This window comes from Artemia sp. Qi Xiang Cuo, chromosome 3 (assembly GCF_049724085.1).
Source record: "Artemia sp. Qi Xiang Cuo chromosome 3, ASM4972408v1, whole genome shotgun sequence".
In the NCBI taxonomy this organism is placed as follows: domain Eukaryota; kingdom Metazoa; phylum Arthropoda; class Branchiopoda; order Anostraca; family Artemiidae; genus Artemia; species Artemia sp. Qi Xiang Cuo.
Genome location: NC_142796.1, coordinates 6,300,228 through 6,325,947, shown reverse-complemented (window position 1 = coordinate 6,325,947; position 25,720 = coordinate 6,300,228). Strand labels below are relative to the sequence as shown.

The 25,720-nt window shown below is 34.9% G+C and overlaps 1 protein-coding gene across 1 annotated transcript in view; it reads right to left on the bottom strand.

The window, feature by feature from the left end:
- Nucleotides 1-25,720, bottom strand: part of Hacl (2-hydroxyacyl-CoA lyase) — a 133,885-nt gene that overhangs the window by 15,556 nt on the left and 92,609 nt on the right. Inside the window, exon 9 of the mRNA XM_089108440.1 lies at nucleotides 23,279-23,658. Coding sequence (XP_088964566.1) covers nucleotides 23,279-23,658 — 380 coding nt within the window. The remainder of the gene's footprint in view (nucleotides 1-23,278; nucleotides 23,659-25,720) is intronic.

Genomic DNA, 25,720 nt, shown 5'->3' with positions numbered 1-25,720 from the left:
TGAACTCAGAATAGATTTGGTCTGTGTTCTTACAGACTAAATCCAACTGAATTAAAAGGTCACTGGCCAAGTACAGTCTACAATACTCCCACCCATTTTTACAATTCCCGTTAGACCACACCTTCTTGGCAAACTCATAGTCCTCGTCTGTGCATTCACTGTTGGTGAGTGAATTGTAAAAAGCTTCAATTGGAGGTAGTTTCACCTCGCTTAAGAGAGCGCCAGAACAGTAATAATAATATGCGTATACACCTTTACAGGTCAATAGGTCATATATTTCAATGTCTGGAAAGTGCTGTTTAAGCAAAGGAAAGCTATCAAAATTGTCCCTTTTCTGCACTTGAATCAATTGACTCAATGCCTTGGGAAAAAAACTAAAGGAATCTAAAAACCTGATTTTATTCCAACACATATGCCCATTATTTACTACCTGCCATTTCAGCTCGAGAAGCAACAACTTCTCGGCCGATTTGGGAATGATGTTATAGGTAAATGAATTATTTACCCAAGAACCGTCTGATCCTCTTAATTCCCTATGCGTACGTGAAAGTGTAGTTTCTATAAATTTTAAGCCGTAATTTGCATTGTGAATAAAATCTGGAATAAAATATTGTCGGCTAATGTTGCGATTAAATTATTTTTGTGCAACCACTCTAAAGGTACTACCCCCAGCGGAGCGCTCCTGCCCCAAGTGAGTTTGGTCTCTGACTTTCCCCTTCCCCCCTCTTTTCCCTTTAGTCCCCTTATCCCCCTCTTCAAACTCCCCCTTACAAACCCAGCATATGTTTTTATTTTTAATCGCTAGACGATCCTCTGCAGACAATAACATAGTGTAATACGTATTTCTCAAACGGGAAATAGCGCCATTAGCTGTGCCAATTAATTTAGTCAGTGCCTTGATCATGCACTCTCCCTCAACAAATGTTTCTACTATTTCTAACAACTGCATGGTGTTAGAACTGTCTCTTTGGGCGTGGGCATAGGACACTGCAATAGCTTGATGTTCTTTGACTCGGTTTGGATATCGAGGATCGTTCACTTCCACCAGCTTAGCTTCACAATCCAAAGATATTTTGTTGCTCTGGAGGAGAGTGTTTTGAAAATTTTTGAAACGTAAAATGGCCCTATCCCCTGAAACCGTTTCCACTGACTGATAGCCATGCCGTCTACAGTGCTTCATATGATCCCGTAGTTTTATATCGCTACAAAATTGTGTTAGGCATGTTGGACAGAAGAAACGTACCCCTAGATCCCTACCACCCCCCAGAACTCTACTCATGTCTGTAATTGGGTTAAAATGTCCAATTGAATTGGCAAGGTCACTAGATGGTGGTGTGTACAACAACCAAACCCAATGTTTGACCAGTTCAATCGACGGACCCCTTACTGGGAACACCACCCCCTTCTTTTTAGAACGAAACCCAATTTCAAATTCAGTTTCATACTGAACCACAGTAACGCCGATATTTAAATGGGCATTGGCCCTTTCAAAAATATCAATGGACCTAAGCATTACTGGGTATTTTACCTCTAAACAAGTGAAATCTAAAATGAGGAAATTAAACCCATCCCTCTTTTATACAACCCAGCGATCTAAATTTGCCTTGGTAACGCCCTCTGATAGAGACTGAAAAGCTGACCAGTGGGAAGCGCACTTGAAACGTTTATGTCCTGTTTCAAAAAAAATTTATTGGAAATCACGACAACCTAATATTTCAGGATTTTATTTTAAAACTGTACCCCTCTCACCACCACCCCCTCTTAAAATAAAGTCTTTCCTAAATTTACAAATATTAACACTTAAATTTTCAACATAAAGAACTACCGACCCGCTCCCATTTTCGTTATAATTCTCGAGATGCGTAATAATATGACCTATCCACTCGGAAAAAGCACCCTCAAAATTCTCTAGATTTGGATTAGTCAAACGCATCTCGGTATGTACATAATGGTGGTAAACTTCACTTTTTCCCTCATTTAAATAAAACACATATAAAACAATAGAAACCTTAATTGAATCCCTACCACCCCACAATTGAATTTGGTTCTCCAGCAGTGCACGAATTCTATCTAGTCGAGCACTATTTCTACCGGGTCAAACACAAAATTACCACACAAAAGCGAATTAAAAGGGTCACCAAAAGTTGCAGTGTAGACAACTATTGTATTTAATATTGTGTTTGATAGCTGAAATTCGGGAAAAGTCGTAAATTGGTTATTACCCCCCTCCTCCCCTCCCCCTCTTGTATATTATTATCAACATCCCCTTCCCCACCCCCACCTCCTCCTCTTGTATATTATTATCAACACCCCCTCCCCCACATTGTTCAATAATAGGGATATGGGAAGGCAGTTCATTCGATTGAAGTGGAACTATGTTATCTGGGGCTAGAGGAGGGCTCCCTGTTAATTCCCAGGTAAAATCATCTAAAAGCTGCAAGGTGTTTGGACTCAGCAAAGGTAAATCCCCATGCTCAACTGCGCTATAATCAACATTAAAAAAATCAGCTAAAAAGTCATCAATGTTGTCTGGAATAAATTCAAGTGAATTACCATGCCATTCACCGATAGTAGATGCTTCATTGTTGTTGTTGTTGTAAAGCCCCATATGCGCGTCCTCTCCTTCTCCAACTGATGAGCAGCGGGAGATGGCGAAGATGGAACCAGAACGACCTATAAATGAAAAATAGCTTATTTTCATAGTGTCCAAATCACCCCTATTTTTGAAAAATTGGATTATTATTGCTTAAAAACACACTTAATAGCAGTAGCATTTGATTAATACAAAACTCAATATGTTCTGCAAGTTCCAGCTAAATACAATCTAAAACATTACATGGTAGGTTTTGAAATGGATAGTCTAACTCATGCAGATCATCTTCTGAAAATACCTTATTTTAAATGTGTCTAAACCGGCCTCCTTTGACATTACATTCGTTAATACAAGTCTGTTATTTTCAAGATATTCAGGAAAATGCAATTAAATGGGAACCGTTAACTCTTATTGAATGTCTCCCCAAAATCTTGGCAAGTTATAATTGAAAGTTGTCAACAATATTACGCAAATTAGAATCCGTATGTGTAAGAGATAAATATATCTTTGTCCTTCAAATTGAGTGGGGAGAAAACAACTTTAGCGAAAAATATCTTTTAAAATCTCTAAAAAAATTTTACAGTGTTGAAAAAAAAAGCGAAAAGAAAAGGCCTAAAAAGATGGAAGAAATAGGTAGAAACGAGAGGCGAAAATGCTAACATTTGCAAATTCCAGCTGTATTTGGGTACCGGATGGTCCTGGCATAGCATGCTGGAGGGCAACCTCCTGACCTAGCGTAGGTGGGGCAGCTTTTAAAGGTCCATGGAAAACGGATGGGCAAGCAAGCGCAGATTGGGCTGGCAACACTTGTTTGGGAGGCCTTGGCCGGCGATCATACTGTACAACTGGCACCTTCGCAGGGGCTGCCTCGTCCTCTCTTGCTCTCTTCGATCGAGGGGGGACAATACATCCTTAACAATTAGCCTTAAAGAAAAAAGATTGTATTGAAATAATTTCCCCCTTTTTTACAGAAGTAAAATTAGTACCCCCATCCCCATGGCCCCAATTTTGTATAGATAGCATTTATCACTAAGAAGCCCCCTCCCCCTAAGCCAAATGAAAAGCAAAAAGGCAGTTTATATCGCAAAGGATTTTGCTACTTATTATGAGCGGGATATAATGCATGTTTTGGCTTCGCTAACCTAATTCAGCAGACTGAATACATGCACTTGTTATGATTCAAAGGGAGAACGTTATATTTTATCAGGTTGAAAAAATAGAGAGAAATAAAATTTAAACTTACATTTGCAAATTCCGGCTGTATTTGGGTACCGGATGGTCCTGGCATAGCATGCTGGAGGGCAACCTCCTGACCTATCTTAGGTGGGGAGCATTTTAAAAGTCCATGGAGAGCGGAAGGGCAAGCGAGCGCAGATTGGGCTGCGGCTTGGGCAGGCACCACTTGTTTGGAAGGCTTAAACCAGCGACCATATTGCTTAACTGTCGCCTTCGCAGGGGTCGCATCATCCTCCCTTGCTCTCTTCGATGGAGGGGCCGCAATATATTCTTCACTATTTGCCTTAAAAGAAGAGAAAAAGTTAGTATCGAAATAATTTCCCCGTTTTTTACAGAAGAAAAATTAGTATCCCCATCCACCTAACCATAATTTTGTCTAAAAAGCATTTATCGCGAAGAAGCCTCCTCCCCTAAGCGAAAGGCAAAGCAACAAGTAAAGTTTAAGAAAAATGCTGTTATTTTTTACCTTGTTGAGAAATTGGTTTTATTGTTCCCGTCTAAAGGCTTTAAAGTAGAAAGGATTGTTAGCCCAGTAGCTTATAGGCATAAATTTACGATCTTGGATGTAAATGGTATTCAATTTACAGATAATAAAGCTATCTTTTTCTAAGAAATTTCAGCCCCTTACTTTTCACGCGAAGAAACAGTTTGTTTTCACATTATAATGATTGCGATAGAATTGAGGCATAGCCCCCCCCTTTTTTAAAAAACGTCCTAAAAAAATATTGTTAGACCACAATTTTGGAGATAAGTCATGTCTCTACTTCCATAAAGGTTGCATAGGCTTAGCTTAATTATCGCAATATCTTTCTGCTTGCAAGTGTTTTAATTTGATGGGAAAAACAATCCTTTTTGCTAGGCCGCTATCGTAAACAAACAGGAAAAGGGTGACAAACTAATTATAACCTTGCGGTGTGCTTATGTCAAAACAGAGGGGCTTAATGCCTAATAGTTGACGGATGTTGTCTGTCGCTTTTAGCTAGAAATATAGAAAGCATGAATTTTATCGAAAAAAGAGGATTATTTCTATTGCGAGAATTAAAGTTGTAAACTATGGGGGGCTTACATGGTAAAAAAGAGCATATTTTACGTTATCTAACGACTATAAAGATAGCATGGTGGAGTTTGTATTGGAGTGAGAGGGGGGGTTTACCTGAATATATTGGAAGGGTGACCAAGGAAAATAATTTTATATTGAGAATAAAAATGAAAATGTACTAAAACAGAACTCACATTGTAAATTATGGTTGCCAAGGCTTCTAACTCATCAATAATATTCATTGTTATATCCTTAGTGTCACAGAACTTTCTGATAATTTAATCATAATGCATGTCCGTTATATATGAAATCTCAAGGGCGAATTGCGATGTATTGGGGAAACCATATGTAAGCGACCCTCTGATTGGCTTAGAAGGAGATGTAATCTACTCTCTGATTGGTTTAGAAGGAGACACGTGATCCTGTTTCCTATTCCTGGATCATAACATTCTCCGTAGCGTACACCTGGACGAACAACAACAACAAATCAATTGACTTTGGAAATTTAGTTCCCATAGTCGAGCCCTGAATCTATACATTCCCCCTAGCGTACACCTGGATGAACAACAACAACAACAACAACAAATAAATCAACCTTGAAAATACATCAAAGTGAGAAAAATTCTGTTTTTTCATTCTCAGTGAGAAAAACTATGAAAACAGACATAAATTGCTGTTGACATCCATGAAAAACAGTAAATAAATTGACTAACACTCATAACCGTCCAAGAAACATCAATAAAAGTGAGAAAAATCCTTTTTTTCAAGTGAGAAAAATCCTGTTTTTTCATTCTCAGTGAGAAAAACATGCATAAATTATGTACTGTCAACGTTACACTAAATTGTAGATGGCAGCAGTGGTGCCCCGTGGGGCTGGTACCCCCCTCTCTACTAGAAGGATCTACACTTGTTTAAAAACTGGGAAAATGTTCCTTTTTTCAAGGATCTTCAAATGTTCAGTGCATTTTCAATCTAAATAAAAAATTAAATCTAAGTAAACTTAGATTGAAAAAAAATTTCAATCTAAGTAAACAGAATTTCAAAATTTGTAGTTCGGTAGAAGGATACAGCTTCCGCCTGAAAAATTCTCTTTAGCATTCCGTCATTCGAAAAAAAACACTTGTTTTTTTATTTACTTTCTGATCATTTTTACAGTCATAACGGAAATCCATCCTATGTTGAAAATTTCTCCCGACCCCTCCCCCCTCCACTGGAAGGTTTCTCCCGTGGAAAATTTACCCAGGGAGAATTCTCCTGGTGATAATTTCCCGCAGAGAATTTCCCCGCGGAAAAGTCCCCCACAGAATTCCAACCCAACTGAAAATTTCCGCAGACCATTCCTCAGAAAACCTCCACATGTAAAATTAAGTTACCAAAGAGAAAATAGACAAAATAAAACGAATTTCGTAGAGAAATTCTGCCAAATTCCTCTCGTGAAAATTTCCCCTTGAAAGCTCACCCCCAGCAACTTCCTTCCCAACGAAAAAATCTCCCAGTAGAATCCCCCCTTTAGGAAATCCCCCGAAAAATGTATGTATACTTCCCAATAAAAAATCATACATTTGAACAATGAGCAAATTTCATAACTTTTAGCCCTTTCCCCTGGGGTTTTGGGGGATCAAGTCATCCCCAAAGACATAGTTATTGGACCTTTCAATTATGCTGAACAAAATGGCTGTTTCAAGATTTTGATCGGCTGACTTTGGGGGAAAAGGAAGTTTTTTGCCCTCCAATCTTTCTGGTCACTAAAACAAGCAATATAATTTTTAATATCCTTTTAAACAAGCCCTCTCCTGATCTTCTAGGACCACTGGTTCAATCCAATAACCCATGGGAAGAACAAAAAAAAACAAAAAAAACATACGTGATCTTTCTTCTGGCAAAAAAAAAAATCAACATTTTTGCAGATGGAACCTTGAAACCTCTAAAATAAGGTTCTCTGACAAGCTGATTCTGACGGTGCGATTTTCAACAAGATTCCATAACTTTTCGAAGATGTCCCCCCCCTTTTTTTTCGAAAATAAGGCAATCTTTCTCAGGCTCATAAATTTAATGGGTAACATTAAAATTAATGAAACCTATATATTTGAAATCAACATTACAAGCTAATCCTTCTGATGTACCTACTGCTATCAAAACTCCGTATTTTAGCATTTCGTGTAAGATCGGACCAAGTCCCTCCTTACTTACAGTTTGTCACCACAAACTGTTGGATTGTGGTGACCATAGGCCTTCTTAAGACTCACCACCTTCATGTGGTGACCTTCTTAAGACCATAGGCGGGTCTGCCTTGTTTGCCTCTTTTTTGAATTCTTGATCAGCATGCCTAAGGCTCTAGGCAGGGGGCCTCTCAGACACCCCAGAACATCATAGGATTGCATATTAGTGCTTATAAAGGTGTTCCAAGCATGTACCTACACCTTAGCTAACGCTTCAGTAAATTTTTTTACATACGGCCAACTTCATGACATATCTCCTAAATTCAAGACATATCTCAAAACTTTGAGATATGTCACGTCAACCTATCGTGCCGAACATGTTATACCCTCAACAGGGTCTTCTAGGCTCAAGGCTCTAGGCAGGCATGCCTTTCCAAAAACTAACCTGACAAGTATGTGTCCAATAAGAGAGTCATTCATACTCCTGCCGTTTACCCGTGCCCCAGCCATTTAAACATTTGCCTCTCAATTACTTGGATTATCTGTCTTGGCTTTTCTCTGTCTACAATTACCCAGCCCAGTCTTGATGCAACCTATTGCCCAAAATACTTGATAAATTCAATTCAAAAACTAAACTAATTGAATTGAAGTTAAAAATTATTTTGGCAAATAGGTGGCATCAAGACTGGGCTGGGTAATTGTAGACAGAGAAAAGCCAAGACAGATTTTTTAAGTTTTTATTTTTACATTCGTATGCACACTTCTATGTACATGTGATTTAATATATATTAAACAATAAAGAAAAGGTTCATTCTTACATCTCTATGTAAGAAAGACCAAATTTTTTCTGTCCGAATGTGACCCACTGTAAAGGGACTGTCACCCAACAAGCCAAGATACTTACCAAAATATCTGACATTTACTAAAATCCAAGCAACAAGTAAAAAACAATTTACAGACGAATAGCTCCAAGAAAAGAATTCCTCGTTGTTAAATATATAAAAGCTTTTCTGGAGATTATTGCAAAGAAGTACTTGGTATCTTGAGTAAAATTACCTATTTCTGACCGGCGATATAAATCGGCGTTGGGTCACGGAATATTTTAGACTACATTCTTCTGCCACATAGAAATTTTCTAGTTTTCTGTGCTTCAGAAAAATAGAAGGGGCAACAAGGTCATCATAATTAATCTAGTAATCCGTTAAGGCGTATGCTAAACTTGAAATTGGCAGGACAAACTACTATATTTAGATCAGCAAAGTTTTTTTTTTAAGATGGGGGAAGACACATAGTTGAAATTTACAGGATAAACTACTTAAGATAGAGGCTTTCCTGCCCTTGAAACTTCAAATTCTTATGAGTTTCCATAACTTCTAGAGCCTGGAAAAAATATGTAGCATGAAAAAATGTTTCAATTTACGATGATTCCAAATGTGTGAACTTTACTGACAAAACGATAAAAAACCGTAAAGAGAGAAACGAGGAAAAAACAGCCACTGAAAAAAGTTATTTTTTTTTCACTGGCTGTTTTAGAAGCTCTAGCTTCTAAAAAATGTTCTTTTCGCTCTAATAAATTGGCGCGCTTTACAGAAAACACGTGGAATCTGCATTCATACCTTCAAACTTGAATTTTCAGACTGTCAAAAAAAAATAAATAAAGACAAATAGTCTGAGTGAGAGGCACAGCTGGCATAAGCCTTTTTTATAATTGTATAAAAATGATGTTTTTTACTCGTTGATAGATAGTCTATCATCCATCCATCCTAGGGCAGAATTAAGGTTGATAGGCATGGAGTAAGGGTAATTTAAATAGTCTATCAATTCGATGAGCCATTTGAAGGCAATTGGAGAATCCCGAATAAAATGTTTTATAAGATTTATGACTGAGCATGCCCACAGGACTTGCAAATTTAATAAAATTTAAAATTCAATTTACTTTAAGTTGAGTTTTGGTGGTATTTTAAGTTGAAGCTAGTCAAGTTCATTTTGAGTTAAAATTGAACTCGTTTTATTTTTAAGTTATATTTTTAAAAAGAGAGGAAACTAAAAAATCCAAACTAAATTGCAAGCAACTAGTAAAAAATAATTACGGAAGAATATTTCCAGACAAAGGACTCCCCGTCGATAACTACATAAAAGTATCCCTGGGGATTATTGCAAATAATTACTTTGTAACTGTTTGCAACCTTCATGAAGAGTACGTATATTGAATCGACGATTCGACAGATCGACAAGCTATATTCTTTGGCCAGATTCAAATTTTCAAGCTTTCCGTACTTCCGAAAAAATAGTCAGGTCGACACTGTCATCGTAATTACTGTAGTAATCAAATAGTTCGTAGTAACAACTGTAAGTAAGGAGCGACCCGGCTCAATGGTAACCGAAACTCTAGAAAACGGTATTTTGATACAAATAGATACATCAAAAGAATCAGATTTTAATGCTGATTTCAAATATATAAGTTTCATCAAGTTTAGTCCTACCCATTTAAAGTTACGCACCTGAGAAAATTTGGCTGATTTTCGAAAAAAGAGGGAAATACCCCCTAAATGTTATAGAACCTTAATGAAAATCAAACTATCATATTCAGCATATCAGAGAACCCTGCTGTAGAGGTTTCAAGCCCTTATCTACAAAAATGTGGAATTTTCCATTTTTTGCCAGAAGAAAGATTACGGGTGCGTGCTTATTTGTTGTTTCTTTTCTTCTTTTTTTTCCCAGGGGTGACCGTATCGACCCAGTGGTCCTAGAATATCGTGAGAGGGATCATTGGAACGGAAATTAAAAGTTCTACTGCCCTTTTTAAGTGACCAAAAAAAATGGACGGCAACTAGGCCCCCTCCGACGCTCATTTTTTTCCCAAAGTCACACAATCAAAATTTTGAGACAGCCATTTTGTTCAGCATGGTCAAAAATACGATAAATATGTCTTTTAGGATGACTTAATCCCCCGAAGTCCTCAGGGGGAGGGCTGAAAGTTATGAACTTTACCCAATGTTAACATATAGTATTGGTTATTGGTAAGTATACAGACATTTTCAGGGGGGATTTTTTCTGGTAGTGGGGGGGCGGGTCGGGGGTTATGCGGGAAGATCTTTCCATGACGGAGTTTTTCATGGGGGAAGGGACATTGCTATGAAGGGGACGCCGGATTTCCCAGCATTATTTAAAAAAAAAGATCAGAAATTAAATTTTAAAAAAACAAGTTTTTCAACTGAAAGTAAGGAGCAACATCAAAACTTAAAACGATTTCAGAACATCAGAAAATATTACGTATATGGTTGGGTTCACCCCCTAGTCAATACCTCGCTCTTTAAGTCAAAGTAATAAATTTTTTAGTACTTTTATAAGAGCTATTTAATCTAATTAACGGCCTTTGTGATTGAGCGGTCATTTTTAAAGAATTGGAACAAAATTCGAACTTTAACTTAAAGAGCAAGGTGTTGACTAGGAGGCGAACCCCCTAATATACGTATTAAAAATATATGAATAATGAAGTTCGTTACGTAAGTTAATTCGTAAGTTACGTATATTTATTACTAATAAAATCGTTCGTAAATAAAATTAAAGAACTTTCGAGAAAGCCATTTAACCAAATAAAAGTAAAATTAATATGCAAATTTTGTTTTAATTATTCATGTACGGTGAGCCAAAATCAAAACTTGCAGTAATTCAAAAACGTTCAAAAATTAAATAAAAAAAACAAGTTTTTTTAATTGAAAGTAAAAAACGACGTTAAAACTTAAAACGAACAGAAAGTATTCCGTATATGAAAGGGGCTGTCCCCTCCTCAACGCCTCGCTCTTTACGCTAAAGTTTGACTTTCTCACAACTCTATTTTTTTTAAACAATAATAAACTTTAGCGTAAAGAGCGAGGCATTGAGGAGGGGACAGCCCCTTTCATATACGGAATAATTTCTGTTCGTTTTAAGTTTTAACGTCGTCCCTTACTTTCAGTTAAAAAAAAAACTTGTTTTTTTATTATTTAATTCCGTACAGACGCAGGCCTCACTTGATATTCAAAGAAATACTGCATTAACATCAAGAAAGTTTTTTTAAGATGGGGCAAGACATACAGTTAAAATTTACAGAAAGAACAGCTTTTAAATGGAGGAAGTTTCTCTCCCCTAAAACCTCAGTGTCCTTACGAGTCTATAGTATGTTACGAGTCTATAGTAAAAATCTATAGCATGAAAGATCCCTAAGTTTAGAATGACTCAATTACAGAAGAATATTTCCAGGAAAAGGGACTCCCTGTTGACAATATATAAAAGTTCCCCAGGAGATTATTACAAACAGGTACTTCGTATCTTAATGAAGAATACATAACTTGAATCAGCGATGCTCAGGGAATTTTTAGAACTGCATTCTTTTGCCACATTAAAATTTTCAAGTTTTGCGTACTTCAGGAATAACAGGGAGGTCAACACTATCATCGTAATCCTGTAGTCCTAGTAATCCTGTAAGGACGTAGGTCACACTTGATATTTACAGAAAATTAAATTTAGATCAGAAAATTTCTTTTTTAAAGGTGGAAAGACATGCAGTTAAAATTTACAGATCAAATTACTTTGAAATGGAGGAAGTTCTCTTCCCTTGGGGTCAGTACTTCCTATATCGCAGAATTCTCCCAGAAGATAACTGAGTCCTCCAAAATATCTCCGAAAATTATACAAGAATTGATGATTTGTATTTCTTGTCAATGCTCGTATATTTACGAATGTTAATTTTCAAGGAGATTTAGAAGAGGTCTACTTTTATTCGAGAAAAGCCACTGAACCCAGAAAAAATTCAGCGACAGTGATACACAGTGCGGGAGGGGGGGGTCTTTCGAGCCAGTATAGGAGAAAGCTCAACTCTATTTCACTACCGCCAGGAATGCGCTCGACCTTTAGTTATGCCATTGTCAACATCTTAATTGTTCATTTCCATCAGTTCACTTTACATGGAAGCAACTTTTCCAATCCCTTTTTATATATGGATAGTCTCGAATGAACTTTACCAGAAGACAACATTCTTGGTCTTAAAAATAGTAGAAATAGTTTTAATTTGTTTCTTCTGAATTAGAAAGAAGAAAGTTTCTATAACTTAAGAAAATTCTAAGCTTCTTTCGGGTAAGAAAAAAAGCAACGATTGGGCCTTTCAGAAGTCAGGTCAATAGTTCGAACTGCCCTTATTATGTTTCTAAAGGCATATCACTAAAGTGTTCGGCAGACACTTAACCTATTTGATATCAAGATTTTACCACTGGGAGACTTACATGCAAAACTACCTTTAGATGGAAAATCGTTCAAAAACAAATGAATATACCCATGGCTAAATATACATGGGTAGGACAATGAATGATCAAAACCAATTTTATAATGAAATTACACACCAACGTTCAGAATTACAAGTGTGGAGATTAACCTGAATTTCAGGGGGTGTTTTCCATAAATTCCCAGTTATTTATGCTAAGGTTTTAACTTGCATTTTGCTGAAAAGAATCAACAATAGATTTTTTTTTTATTAGATACGGTGTTTTTCAGTTTATTATTTATAATTATCCTATTAAACTTGTTTTTTCGTGTTCTTTTCCAAAGGGGTGACTTTCGTATACGATAATATTTCATTTTCGATGTCCACGTTGTCACCAAACGTTAGATGGCGTTCTTTTTCGGTTTATTATTTATAATTATTCTTTAAAACTGGTTTTTTCTAGATCTTTTCCAAAGGGATGACTTTGGTTTGGTTTGTATGACCAATATTCTTTTTCTACTTAATAAATTCAAATGATAATATTTCATTTTCGATGTCCACGTTGTCACCACACGCTAGATGGCGTTCATTTTCAGTTTATTCATTATAGTTATTCTTTAAAACTTGTTTTTTTCGAGTTCTTTTCCAAAGAGGTGACTTTGGTATGGTTTGTATGGCCAATATTACTTTCTACTTAATAAATTCAGACGATAATATTTCATTTTCGATGTCCACGTTGTCACCAAACGTTAGATGGCGTTCTTTTTCGGTTTATTATTTATAATTATTCTTTAAAACTTGTTTTTTCTAGTTCTTTTCCAAAGGGATGACTTTGGTTTGGTTTGTATGACCAATATTCTTTTTCTACTTAATAAATTCAAACGATAATATTTCATTTTCGATGTCCACGTTGTCACCATACGCTAGATGGCGTTCATTTTCAGTTTATTCTTTATAATTATTCTTTAAAACTTGTTTTTTTCGAGTTCTTTTCCAAAGGGGTGACTTTGGTATGGTTTATATGGCCAATATTACTTTCTACTTAATAAATTCAAACGGTAATATATCGTTTTCGATGTCCACGTTGTCACCAAACGCTAGATGGCGTTCTTTTTCAGTTTATTATCTATAATTATTCTTTAAAACTTGTTTTTTCGAGTTTTTTTTCCAAAGGGGTGACTTTGGTATGGTTTGTATGGCCAATATTACTTTATACTTAATAAATTCAAACAATAATATTTCATTTTCGATGTCCACGTTGTCACCACACGCTAGATGGCGTTCATTTTCAGTTCATTCTTTATAGTTTTTCTTTAAAACTTTTTTTTTCGAGTTCTTTTCCAAAGGGGTGACTTTGGTATGGTTTACACACCCAATATCAGTTTCCACTCAATAAATTCGAACGATAATATTTCATCTTCGATGTCCATGTTGTCACCAAGCGCTAGATGGCGTTCTTTTTCAATTTATTGTTTATAATTATTCTTTAAAACTTGTTTTTTCGCCTTCTTTTCCAAAGGGGTGACTTTGGTATGGTTTACACACCCAATATCAGTTTCCACCCAATATATTCAAACGATAATATTTCATTATCGATGTCCACGTTGTCACCACACGCTAGATGGCGTTCTTTTTCAGTTTATTATTTATAATTATTCTTTAAAACTTGTTTTTTCGACTTCTTTTCCAAAGGGGTGACTTTGGTATGGTTTACACACCCAATATCAGTCTCCACTCAATAAATTCAAACGATAATATTTCATTATCGATGTCCACGTTGTCACCACACGCTAGATGGCGTTCTTTTTCAGTTTATTTTTTATAATTATTCTTTAAAACTTGTTTTTTCGACTTCTTTTCCAAAGGGGTGACTTTGGTATGGTTTACACAACCAATATCAGTTTCCACTCAATAAATTCAAACGATAATATTTCATTATCAATGTCCACGTTGTCACCACACGCTAGATGGCGTTCTTTTTCAGTTTATTATTTATAATTATTCTTTAAAACTTGTTTTTTCGAGTTCTTTTCCAAAGGGGTGACTTTGGTATGGTTTATATGGTCAATATTACTTTCTACTTAATAAATTCAAACGATAATATTTCATTTTCGATGTCAACGTTGTCACCAAATGTTAGATGTCGTTCTTTTTCGGTTTTTTATTTATAATTATTCTTTAAAACTTGTTTTTTCGACTTCTTTTCCAAAGGGGTGACTTCGGTATGGTTTATATGGCCAAAATTAGTTTCCACTTAATAAACTTTTCATTAAGGTTCTATAGCTTTTAGGGGATCTTTCACCCTTTTTTCGAAAATCAGTCAAATTTTCTCAGGTGCGTAACTTTTGATGGGTAGAACTAAACTTGATAAAACTTACATATTTGAAATCAGCATAAAAATCTGATTCTTTTGCTCTATCTATTGGTATCAAAATCCCGTTTTCTAGAGTTTCGGTTACCATTGAGCCGAGTCGCTCCTTACTTACAGTTCGTTACCACGAACTGTTTGATGATGATAAATGGTTAGAAAATCTAACCATGGCTAAATGCACATGGGTATTTACTATGCACCCACGAAAGATATTAAATAGTCAAAGAACGATTTTATAATGAAAATACCAACGCTAAAAATTAAAATGGTAGAACACTAAACTTCCAGGGGGGTGTTTTCGATAAATTCCCTGCTTTATGCTATACTACAATTTACTGAAAAGAATATGTGATCAATTCGTTTTTTCTTTTTTATATACTGCCTATTCGCGGTTTATAATTTTGAAGAATTCTTCTATGTTTGTTTATAACAGTTTTCTTTTCAAGGGTGATTATGGTATTAAGTATTTTGTATGGTTTAATGTGATCTATAACTGAACTTATCGTTTAGTTACAGTTTATTTTCTTCTATTTACCTTATCATTTTAATATATAAGTGTTGATTGAAAAGATCCAATTTCAACAGTAGAGTAGCTGAAATACTATACTACAATGTTACTAAATTTTGAGGAGGATTTTTGCTCAAGAGTTAAAGATTTTTACAGTTTTTCCTGTAATTTAGTATATTTTTCACAAGTGTCTCGTATTATTTCCCCCTTTTTTATTTTGAACTTTTCTGTTAGTTTTCATATTAAAAGTTGGAAGTTCTTCTCCAAAGGGGTGACTTTGGTATGGTTTATATGGTCAATATTACTTTCTACTTAATAAATTCAAACGATAATATTTCATTTTCGATGTCAACGTTGTCACCAAATGTTAGATGGCGTTCTTTTTCGGTTTTTTATTTATAATTATTCTTTAAAACTTGTTTTTTCGACTTCTTTTCCAAAGGGGTGACTTCGGTATGGTTTATATGGCCAAAATTAGTTTCCACTTAATAAACTTTTCATTAAGGTTCTATAGCTTTTAGGGGATCTTTCACCCTTTTTTCGAAAATCAGTCAGATTTTCTCAGGCGCGTAACTTTTGATGGGTAGAACTAAACTTGATAAAACTTACATATTTGAAATCAGCATTAAAATCTGATTCTTTTGTTCTATCTATTGGTATCAAAATCCCGTTTTCTAGAGTTTCGGTTACCATTGAGCCGAGTCGCTCCTTACTTACAGTTCGTTACCACGAACTGTTTGATGATTATAAATGGTTAGAAAATCTAAACATGGCTAAATGCACATGGGTATTTACTATGCGCCCACGAAAGATATTAAATAGTCAAAGAACGATTTTATAATGAAAATACCAACGCTAAAAATTAAAATGGTAGAACACTAAACTTCCAGGGGATGTTTTCGATAAATTCCCTGCTTTATGCTATACTACAATTTACTGAAAAGAATATGTGATCAATTCGTTTTTTCTTTTTTATATACTGTCTATTCGCGGTTTATAATTTTGAAGTATTCTTCTATGTTTGCTTATAACAGTTTCCTTTTCAAGGGTGATTATGGTATTAAGTATTTTGTATGGTTTAATGTGATCTATAACTGAACTTATCGTTTAGTTACAGTTTATTTTCTTCTATTTACCTTATCATTTTAATATATAAGTGTTGATTGAAAAGATCCAATTTCAGCAGTAGAGTAGCTGAAATAATATACTACAATGTTACTAAATTTTGAGGAGGATTTTTGCTCAAGAGTTAAAGATTTTTACAGTTTTTCCTGTAATTTAGTATATTTTTCACAAGTGTCTCGTATTATTTCCCCCTTTTTTATTTTGAACTTTTCTGTTAGTTTTCATATTAAAAGTTGGAAGTTCTTCTCCAAAGGGGTGACTTTGGTATGGTTTATATGGTCAATATTACTTTCTACTTAATAAATTCAAACGATAATATTTCATTTTCGATGTCAACGTTGTCACCAAATGTTAGATGGCGTTCTTTTTCGATTTTTTATTTATAATTATTCTTTAAAACTTGTTTTTTCGACTTCTTTTCCAAAGGGGTGACTTCGGTATGGTTTATATGGCCAAAATTAGTTTCCACTTAATAAACTTTTCATTAAGGTTCTATAGCTTTTAGGGGATCTTTCACCCTTTTTTCGAAAATCAGTCAGATTTTCTCAGGCGCGTAACTTTTGATGGGTAGAACTAAACTTGATAAAACTTACATATTTGAAATCAGCATAAAAATCTGATTCTTTTGCTCTATCTATTGGTATCAAAATCCCGTTTTCTAGAGTTTCGGTTACCATTGAGCCGAGTCGCTCCTTACTTACAGTTCGTTACCACGAACTGTTTGATGATGATAAATGGTTAGAAAATCTAACCATGGCTAAATGCACATGGGTATTTACTATGCACCCACGAAAGATATTAAATAGTCAAAGAACGATTTTATAATGAAAATACCAACGCAAAAATTAAAATGGTAGAACACTAAACTTCCAGGGGGATGTTTTCGATAAATTCCCTGCTTTATGCTATACTACAATTTACTGAAAAGAATATGTGATCAATTCGTTTTTTCTTTTTTATATACTGCCTATTCGCGGTTTATAATTTTGAAGAATTCTTCTATGTTTGTTTATAACAGTTTTCTTTTCAAGGGTGATTATGGTATTAAGTATTTTGTATGGTTTAATGTGATCTATAACTGAACTTATCGTTTAGTTACAGTTTATTTTCTTCTATTTACCTTATCATTTTAATATATAAGTGTTGATTGAAAAGATCCAATTTCAGCAGTAGAGTAGCTGAAATACTACACTACAATGTTACTAAATTTTGAGGAGGATTTTTGCTCAAGAGTTAAAGATTTTTACAGTTTTTCCTGTAATTTAGTATATTTTTCATAAGTGTCTCGTATTATTTCCCCCGTTTTTATTTTGAACTTTTCTGTTAGTTTTCATATTAAAAGTTGGAAGCTGGAAAAGTTTCAAAGTTGAAAATTTACTGAATTTCGTAAATTTTCATAAATCTCTCTTTTTTTTTTATTTAATTATTTGAAAAATACTTGTTAATTTTCGTACTAAAAGTTGAAAAGTTGTAAGTTGGAAAAGTTTCAAAGTTGGAAATTTACTGAATTTTGTTGGAAAGTTGGAAGTTAGAAAAGTTCCAAAGCAGGAAATTTATTGATTTTCGTGTAATCAAATATTTTTTATTACTTCAAATTGTTTCCTGTTTTTTTCGTCCAACTAATTTGAAAAAATCACTTCTGTTAATTTTTATATTATAAATTGGAAAGTTGAAAGTTGGAAAAGCTTCGAAGCTGGAAATACGGCATAGAGAAATCTCAGGAATGGCCATTAGATAAGATATTTATTTAAAAAAAATCGTTATCACAAGCCCACAAAGGGCCGACTTCGTACTTTGGCGTCGACAACAAATAAATGGCTACTCTAAAAATGCAAATAAAAGCAACGAAATAGGGAAAAACATAACTAACATCATTTAAAAGTCAATAAATAAAACTGTGAGAAGTCAATTAGAAAATTAAAAAAAACAAAAATTGATGCAAATAAACTGATAGCAAGACATAAATGCATTAAAAACTGTTAAAACTAAACTTAGAGCAATACATTAATGCAATTAAATTAAAATGGATACTAAGAAAGTGTCAGCAATTAAACTACAGCAAATCAATAAAAGAGTTGAAAACAATAAAAACTCGTCAAGAAAGGGGGGGCAAGGAAAAGAGCGCAAGAACTTGGGCAGTACCATCAACTAATAAACAAAAAAGAGGGGAAAAAAAGAACCTATTGAGACATTTTATTAATTTTCTCTGTCATGAAGGGGATAAAAGTTTTTTCGTATCTGGAAGTAAAGCGGCGAAGGGGGTACAAAGCAGGAATGGGCTCTGAAACAGCTTGAGGCAGCCGTAATCTGGATGGGGAGTGACGTTTGGAGAAAATACTTGCCGTCCGAGGGTTTGTTATAGCATTTTTTGCAAAACGGAGGCACAACGAAACCCTCCTTCGCTCCAGGGTTTTCAGAGTAGCTTTTTTTAGGAGCAGAGAGTAAGGCACCTTGCCTTCTTTGAAAATTATTCGCAAGGCCCTTTTTTTGAATTGATTCGATTTTTTCCGATTCTTAGCGAGAGATACCAGGGTGCCAAACTGGACAAACATATTCTAGATGCGGGCGGACAAAAGACGTGTAAATCCTTAAGGAGTGGGAAGGGGAGACGCTAAATTTATTTAGGAGCTTAAGGAGGGCGATAGACACATTAGCTCTGTGGATGATGTCATTAACGTGGATATCCCACTTTAAATTTGAAGAAATTGTGACGCCAAGTAGTTTAAATGAGGACACAGAAATTTCAGGAGGGATAGGATTAAGAGAATAGGGCGAGGATTTGAGGAAACAAATGGGCATTATCATGGACTTAGAGGCGTTTACTGTCACGACTAAGTCTAAGGCTTCGTCTCAAATTTCATTGAGGATACTCATAGGGTCGCTTATTAAATTTCTGAAGCAATTTTCAACAACCGTTTGGTCATCAACAAACTTTTATCGGTCAGGAAATTTCTTTCCGAGGTTGTTGCTCATTACTGAAAAAAGGAGGGGACCTGGGTGAGTACCTCGGGGCATGCCATTGTGAACAGGGAGAGGACTTGAATAATGATTTTGGTATTTTGACAACTTGCGATCTATTTGTTAAGAAGGAGGCAACTAATTTCACCAGTAAGGGATCAATATTGAACTCGTTGATAAGTTTCTCAATTAAAATATTGTGGTTAACAAGGTCAAATTCTTTCTGAAGGTCTATAGAAATTAAATTTAGCCAGGAATTAGTCTTTTCAAGGATTTTCCTAATGTGATCAATAAGAGGTACGAGGTAACGGAAAGTAGAGGTGGATTTTAGGTTCTCGAATTGTTTTAAGTCAGTAAGAGGTAGAATTTTTCCTTTAGTCAATCTGCAAGTAATCCTTCATAAAGTTTCGAGAAAATAGGAGTAAGAGCCGGACGCCTTCAAAACCAGGCTTTCCGTTTTTCTTTTTCAAAGGGGTTATGAAACCCTGTTTCCAAATTGTAGGAATTTGCCCAGACTCGGTAATCTTGTTAAACAGGAAAGACAAGGGCTTAGACAAGAAGTCGCCGAAGGCACTAATAAGAGGAAAGGAGATATCCAAAGGACAAATACTTGTCTTTCTTAGTTTTTGAATTCTTCTTTCTATCTCAGACGGAGAAACAGTGGGTAAAGAAGGGGAAAGGGCTCCTGATTGTAATTGGTCGGACAGTAGTGGAAGGCTCTGGACAATGGAAGCGAGGAATTTATTTAGAATATTGGCAATAATATCAGGGGACTCGGGTAGATTGAAGTTAAGCTGTTCAAGCCTCCTGTCACACAGCTTTTTAACCTCAGAATACCAGTTTTTGGTTTATTAGTAAACAATACTTCGACCTTATTTTTGTAGTACGATCGTGCCAATTTGCGAATTTTTCTTTTAATTGATTTTCTTAGTTTATTGGCTTCATCTGGTTTACCATTTTTGAAAAGCTTCAATTTGGTTCTAATTAGTGTTTTTATAGTTTGGTTAATAAAGGGTTTGTCACTGGAACAATTTTTAAATTTTTTTAAATTTATTTTATTTTAAATTGAATAATTTTGCTAATTTTATTAATTGAATGAAGGGGGCTCCGCTTTTGGGTTGATTGAGAACTTGTAACTATTTTACTATTAAAAATTTTACTGCGCCTGGCTATAGCACGATAATCCCTGTTTTTCAAATGTAATTACATGCACTTTAGGAGGCCATTAGGCCTCATTCAGGAATGGCAGTGGCCACCACTGTCTACATCTCCTTACCATCGTTTTATCCAGTTTTGTCGCTGATTGTGTGTTTTCCTCTTGGTCTATCTTTTTTCTTATTGCTTATTGCTACCCCACCTTTATACTTTTGTGTGTGAACTATAAATAAATATGTATATTATAAAAACTTTAACGAGGGAGTTGGACATGATTAGATTTCAGGATAAGATTTTATTTCAGGAAGTGGACTATAACAAGCCTAAATTGGCAGAATTCGTACTTTAGAGAAAAAAAACACACAAAAGTGACAAATAAAATGAGAAGAAGGATATAATAATTTGACATCATAAACAATAGGTACCTTAAAACAGAAGATTAGTAAAATATTTGATAAAGAATAGATTAGCACATAGAGTGAATACAGAGCGGACAATCATTCATTGAATATAAGGTGAAACCCTATTATAGAATAGATATATATGTCGTAACTCGTCAAAAATATTCAAAACAATATAAAAACATAGCTATAAAAAAAGCTTAATGAATACAAAAAGAGTAATAAACGACGGAATGGTATAAATAAGAAGGAAGAGGCAAATTATTGATTGGTTTGATTTTACTATTTGATAATTTTTACTATTTGATAATATTTAAATTATTTGATTTGTTAATATTTTCAGTGATAAATTTATTCAGTAAAGTTAATTTATTCAGTGACATATCTAGAACTAAGATCACAAATGGAGGACAAGATAGGTGCAGAACGAGAAACAGTACGGGGCGGGCAGAATCTGAATGTATTTGTGGGAAAAGGTTTCCGCAAAATCATAAAAAAAATGGAAAATTCGCTTTTATTATTATCCCTGTTGTGGAAACAACTTGCTTTTCCGACCAAGTTAAGCTATCCTGAATTCTTTTTAGTTGACTAATAAATTCATTTATTTGAGACTTCTGGTAATGGGGCTATTAGGGAAGCTAAATCTGTTGTTGCTCTAATTGAAAGGTAATCGCTTGATCGTGGAATATTTGTTGGATGTGGTTGCTGTGAATTTTGATTTGGGGGGTTAGATGAAATTTGTAGATAATGGGTCATTGCTGTTGTTTCCCAGAGATTCATGTCAGAATAAAACTTGCTAATTACGTCACACTGCATCATGATTATGACGTCTTCTACGTCCTAATCATCACTATTGGGACTATTAGCTTTTTTTAGAATTAAAATTTGAATTAAAATCAACTTGGTGGAAATGAATAAAACTTGAGAGCCATGGCTAATTCGAGTAAAGTCAAGACAGATAGTATCAGTGAGAGGCAAAACTGGCATAACCTTTTTCAGAATTGTATTAAAAATGATTCCTTTCACTTGTTGATAGATTGTCCATCATAGATTCTAGGGCAGTACTAAGGTTAGGTAGGCATGGAGTAGGGGAAATTCAAATGGTCCATCAATTTTATCAGTTATTTGAAGGCAATTGGAGACCCCAAATAAAAGATTTTCAAAGATTTATAAATGACAATGTCCACAGGACTTGAAGGCAAAAACCTAGCTTTTTTAGAAGCTCAAGAGTATGGGACTTTACCCCCTTTAAAATTTATCCATTTTATCCTACCCTTCGCGGGAAATAGTAGGGTGTCAAACAGGAGAAGCATATTAGGCAATTTCTAACGATGTTGTTGACCAGCATTGCTGATAAACAATCTGTTCTGGTTGCGACACTGTTGATCAAAATTCGTGTTCTACCAACCCATAAAGGTTATGTCGATGGATACGACCCGTATTTGAATCTCTGTTGTTTAAGCTTGTTGGTAAAATTAAGCCGGAAATTTCAAGGTAGAACAATCATAGGGAAAATTTATTTTGTTCTCACAATTTTAGAAGAAACAAGAAGTTACTTAGCAGGGAAGGTTGTTATATTTATTATTACATTGATTTTCTACTTAAAGTAACAAATGGGAGGGTAGTTCCTTTTAAATTATCTAACATTCCTGGGGCACTAGCCTTTGGTGAACTTGGAAAATTTTTGTTGTGTAATAAAACTGAAACTTTGTTGCACAATAAAACTGAAACTTGTTGTATCCAGCAAAACTGAAATTTTGTTGTATAATAAAACTAAAACTTTGTTGTATACAACAAAACTGAAATTTGTTTGTATAATAAAACTGTAACTTTGTTCCATACAACAAAACTAAATTTTTTTGTATAATAAAACTGAAACTTTGTTGTATAATAAAACTGAAACTTTGTTGTATAATAAAACTGAAACCTGTTGTATACAGCAAAACTGAAACTTTGTTGTATAATAAAACTGAAACTTCGTTGTATACAACAAAACTGAAATTTTGTTGTATAATAAAATTGATACTTTGTTGTATACAACAAAATTGAAATTTCGTTGTATAATAAAACTAAAACTAAGGTTTGATCTAACAGTGGAAAGTTGTATACAAAGTGAAAATTATCAGAGTAAACACAAGTCTTATAGAAACCACTAAAGCAATGTTCAACTGAATTTGAAAACATTTCTGATTATTTTCCATAATAATAGAAACGCCTTTTCTTGCAGAATTCATTGTTGATACACAATTCTCGATCAACAAATCTGTTCTCACAATTGCTGATGAACCTAGTTGATAAACGGTGTGGTGTGCAAGAAAAGGCCTATATCCGAGTAGATGGGAACAAAGGATTCAGAATCCTTAACTGTAAACATAATTGTTAATAAAAAACGTATTCACATTAAAAAAATATTAATAATAACTGATTATTTAAAATAATCATATAATTATATAATAAATAAATTTTGCATAACTAATACTGAGTTGAGACATACCTTTAAAGCGTTTTCAACAGCAGAATGCAGCTCTTTGATTGATTTGCAAACATAGCCCTTTCCCCCATACATCTCTGCCATCTTTTCATATCGACACCCAGGAGTGAGCGATGTAGGTGGCAGTGTAATCGCTGGGTCACTTCCATCGGTTAGATCATGAAAAAGGCCATGGTCCAGTCCAGTATAAATGCCGTTGTTATTTACAACTATTATTATCACTGGTAATTTGTATCTTGACATAGTTTCCACTTCCATACCGCTGAAACCAAACGCGCTATCACCTTCAATGCAAACAACCCGTTTGCGAGGCGAATTATCGCGGCACCAAAGGGCTGCAGCAATGGCGTAACCAAATCCAACTCCCATTGTCCCAAATGTACCTTACGAACAGAAAGAAAAATTAATTAATAAATCTAATATGTTCAAAATTTTTGACAATGATAGGGTCATGCCCTATAAGATTAAGTTGGTTCTTAATTAGCTTTACAGTAAATCTAAAATGTACGCATCAGAAACATATCTGAAAGATTTCCTGTCTAGTCTAAATTCTAGTATATTCTAAATATATATAGCTTTCTGGATTGTTAGGAGGGAGCTCTGGAGCCCCCAACCCTCCCACAGGCTTGATATTTGATAGTAATAGTACTCCCTAGATTGTTAAAGAGAAAGATTTATACAAGTCAGAGGAAAAAAATTATTCTCGAATCAAAAAATTAATTTCTAAAGCAAGCGCTAAAAAGCGTCAATGGTCCCCCGCATAACTAAATAGATCTATATGTAGATATATATGTAGAGGGTCGAGTATAAGGGGTGAAAGTAGAATATGTCTACTTTCCAGGGGGGTAAACGCATAGAACCGTAAAAAATAATGGCATTTAGTCTGGCTAGTCATGACTAGGGGTGTTGTTTTGTGAATAAATGATTCAGATTCTAAACCCGTCAAACAACTCAGACTTGAACTTATAAATCCTGTAAAACGAGCATAAGCTAGTTAAAGCCATAAAACAACTAGACGAAATTAAATAGCCAAGCTGCTAACTCAGGTAATACCAAAAATGAAATGAAAGTATTTAAGTGGTGCTTTACGGCTAATGCTCAAATCTGTTATAACCCTACATGGCAACAGTCTAAACACAATGGCAAGCTCTCGTGGCAAGATTCACGCCGTTACAGCTTCAATTTGAATGTACATACAATATTCAGTAATAGATTCAGCAGCCTATAAATTCAGTAGTAGACTGTAAATGTAGCACTTTCGAGAACTTTCAAGGTTGAATTTTAAATGGATATAAATTTCTCTCTTTTTTTAGGAAGGATCTGGGGCAGTCCCCAAAACCTCGTTTGGGTGAAAAAAAAAAGAACCAGTAAAAAATATTATATTTATTTTGACTAAAGTCAAGTCTAAGAAGATGAGTCGGATTATGTTATGCAAGACTGCTATGATTATGCTATGCCACGCAATGGAGTAAGGTTTAAAGCAACAGGGTTAGGATTAGTAAGGTTGCTAAATGTTCATCGAATGGACGAAAATGGGTTAAGAAATGTCGGAGGATGAGAACAAATAGCACGGGAAACTTATAAGAGCGGAAACGGGTGTAAGGATGGAGTAGAAAGTGTATAATAATGTTATAATCTTATAAGAGTGGAGAGTGGTCGAACAAAAACCTTGACAATTTCGCCTATTTTTTACACTACCATAAATTACTGCATACTTGATTTTTAGGGTACTATAAATATAGGAAAGGGAAAAAATATTGAATTCTGCCGCCAGTAAGAGAAGGTCTACCAGGTGCATGGGCTGATCTCAAGAGCATTTCAACGCTATGCCTGTGTGAATGGGGTGGAAAAGGGGAGGAGAATTGCCACTCTATAACACCGGTTCCAGATCTCAAGCCCTCCACCCCCTCCCTCCATAACGTTGAAGGATGAAATCAATGAGTACAGGAAACGTGAATGAGTCCTAGTGTTGAACAGAAAAATCACTAACGCCCTTAGCGAGTTTGTTCTTTTTTTACCTTAAACTGCTACACACTTCCTGTAAAAATACATTTACAGTGTTGTACTGTTTTGTTTTTACAATTTTATATCTGCATACTTTACGAATATTCTGTTATAAATTCTGTTATATTCTGGTGTAAATTCTATTATCAGTAGGCTTAACAGCTTGAAGTCCATTACCCTACTTAACCTGCCAAGACTTTCCCAACCTAACCTAGGAAATTTTGAGCAGACTAGGTTTTGACCTAGAGTAAAAGCAAGGAATTTTTACACAACCCAATTGGTCAATGTTTCTTTCATTTATTCTGGCTTGATTTGATTTAATTCTGCTTTTTTTTCTTTTTTCCTTTTTTTCTGAGCAGTAAACACGACTTGGCGGAGATCCTTGTCGAAATATTTGTTTATTTTTGCTTCACACTGCTCTACTGGCTGACACTACCCTCA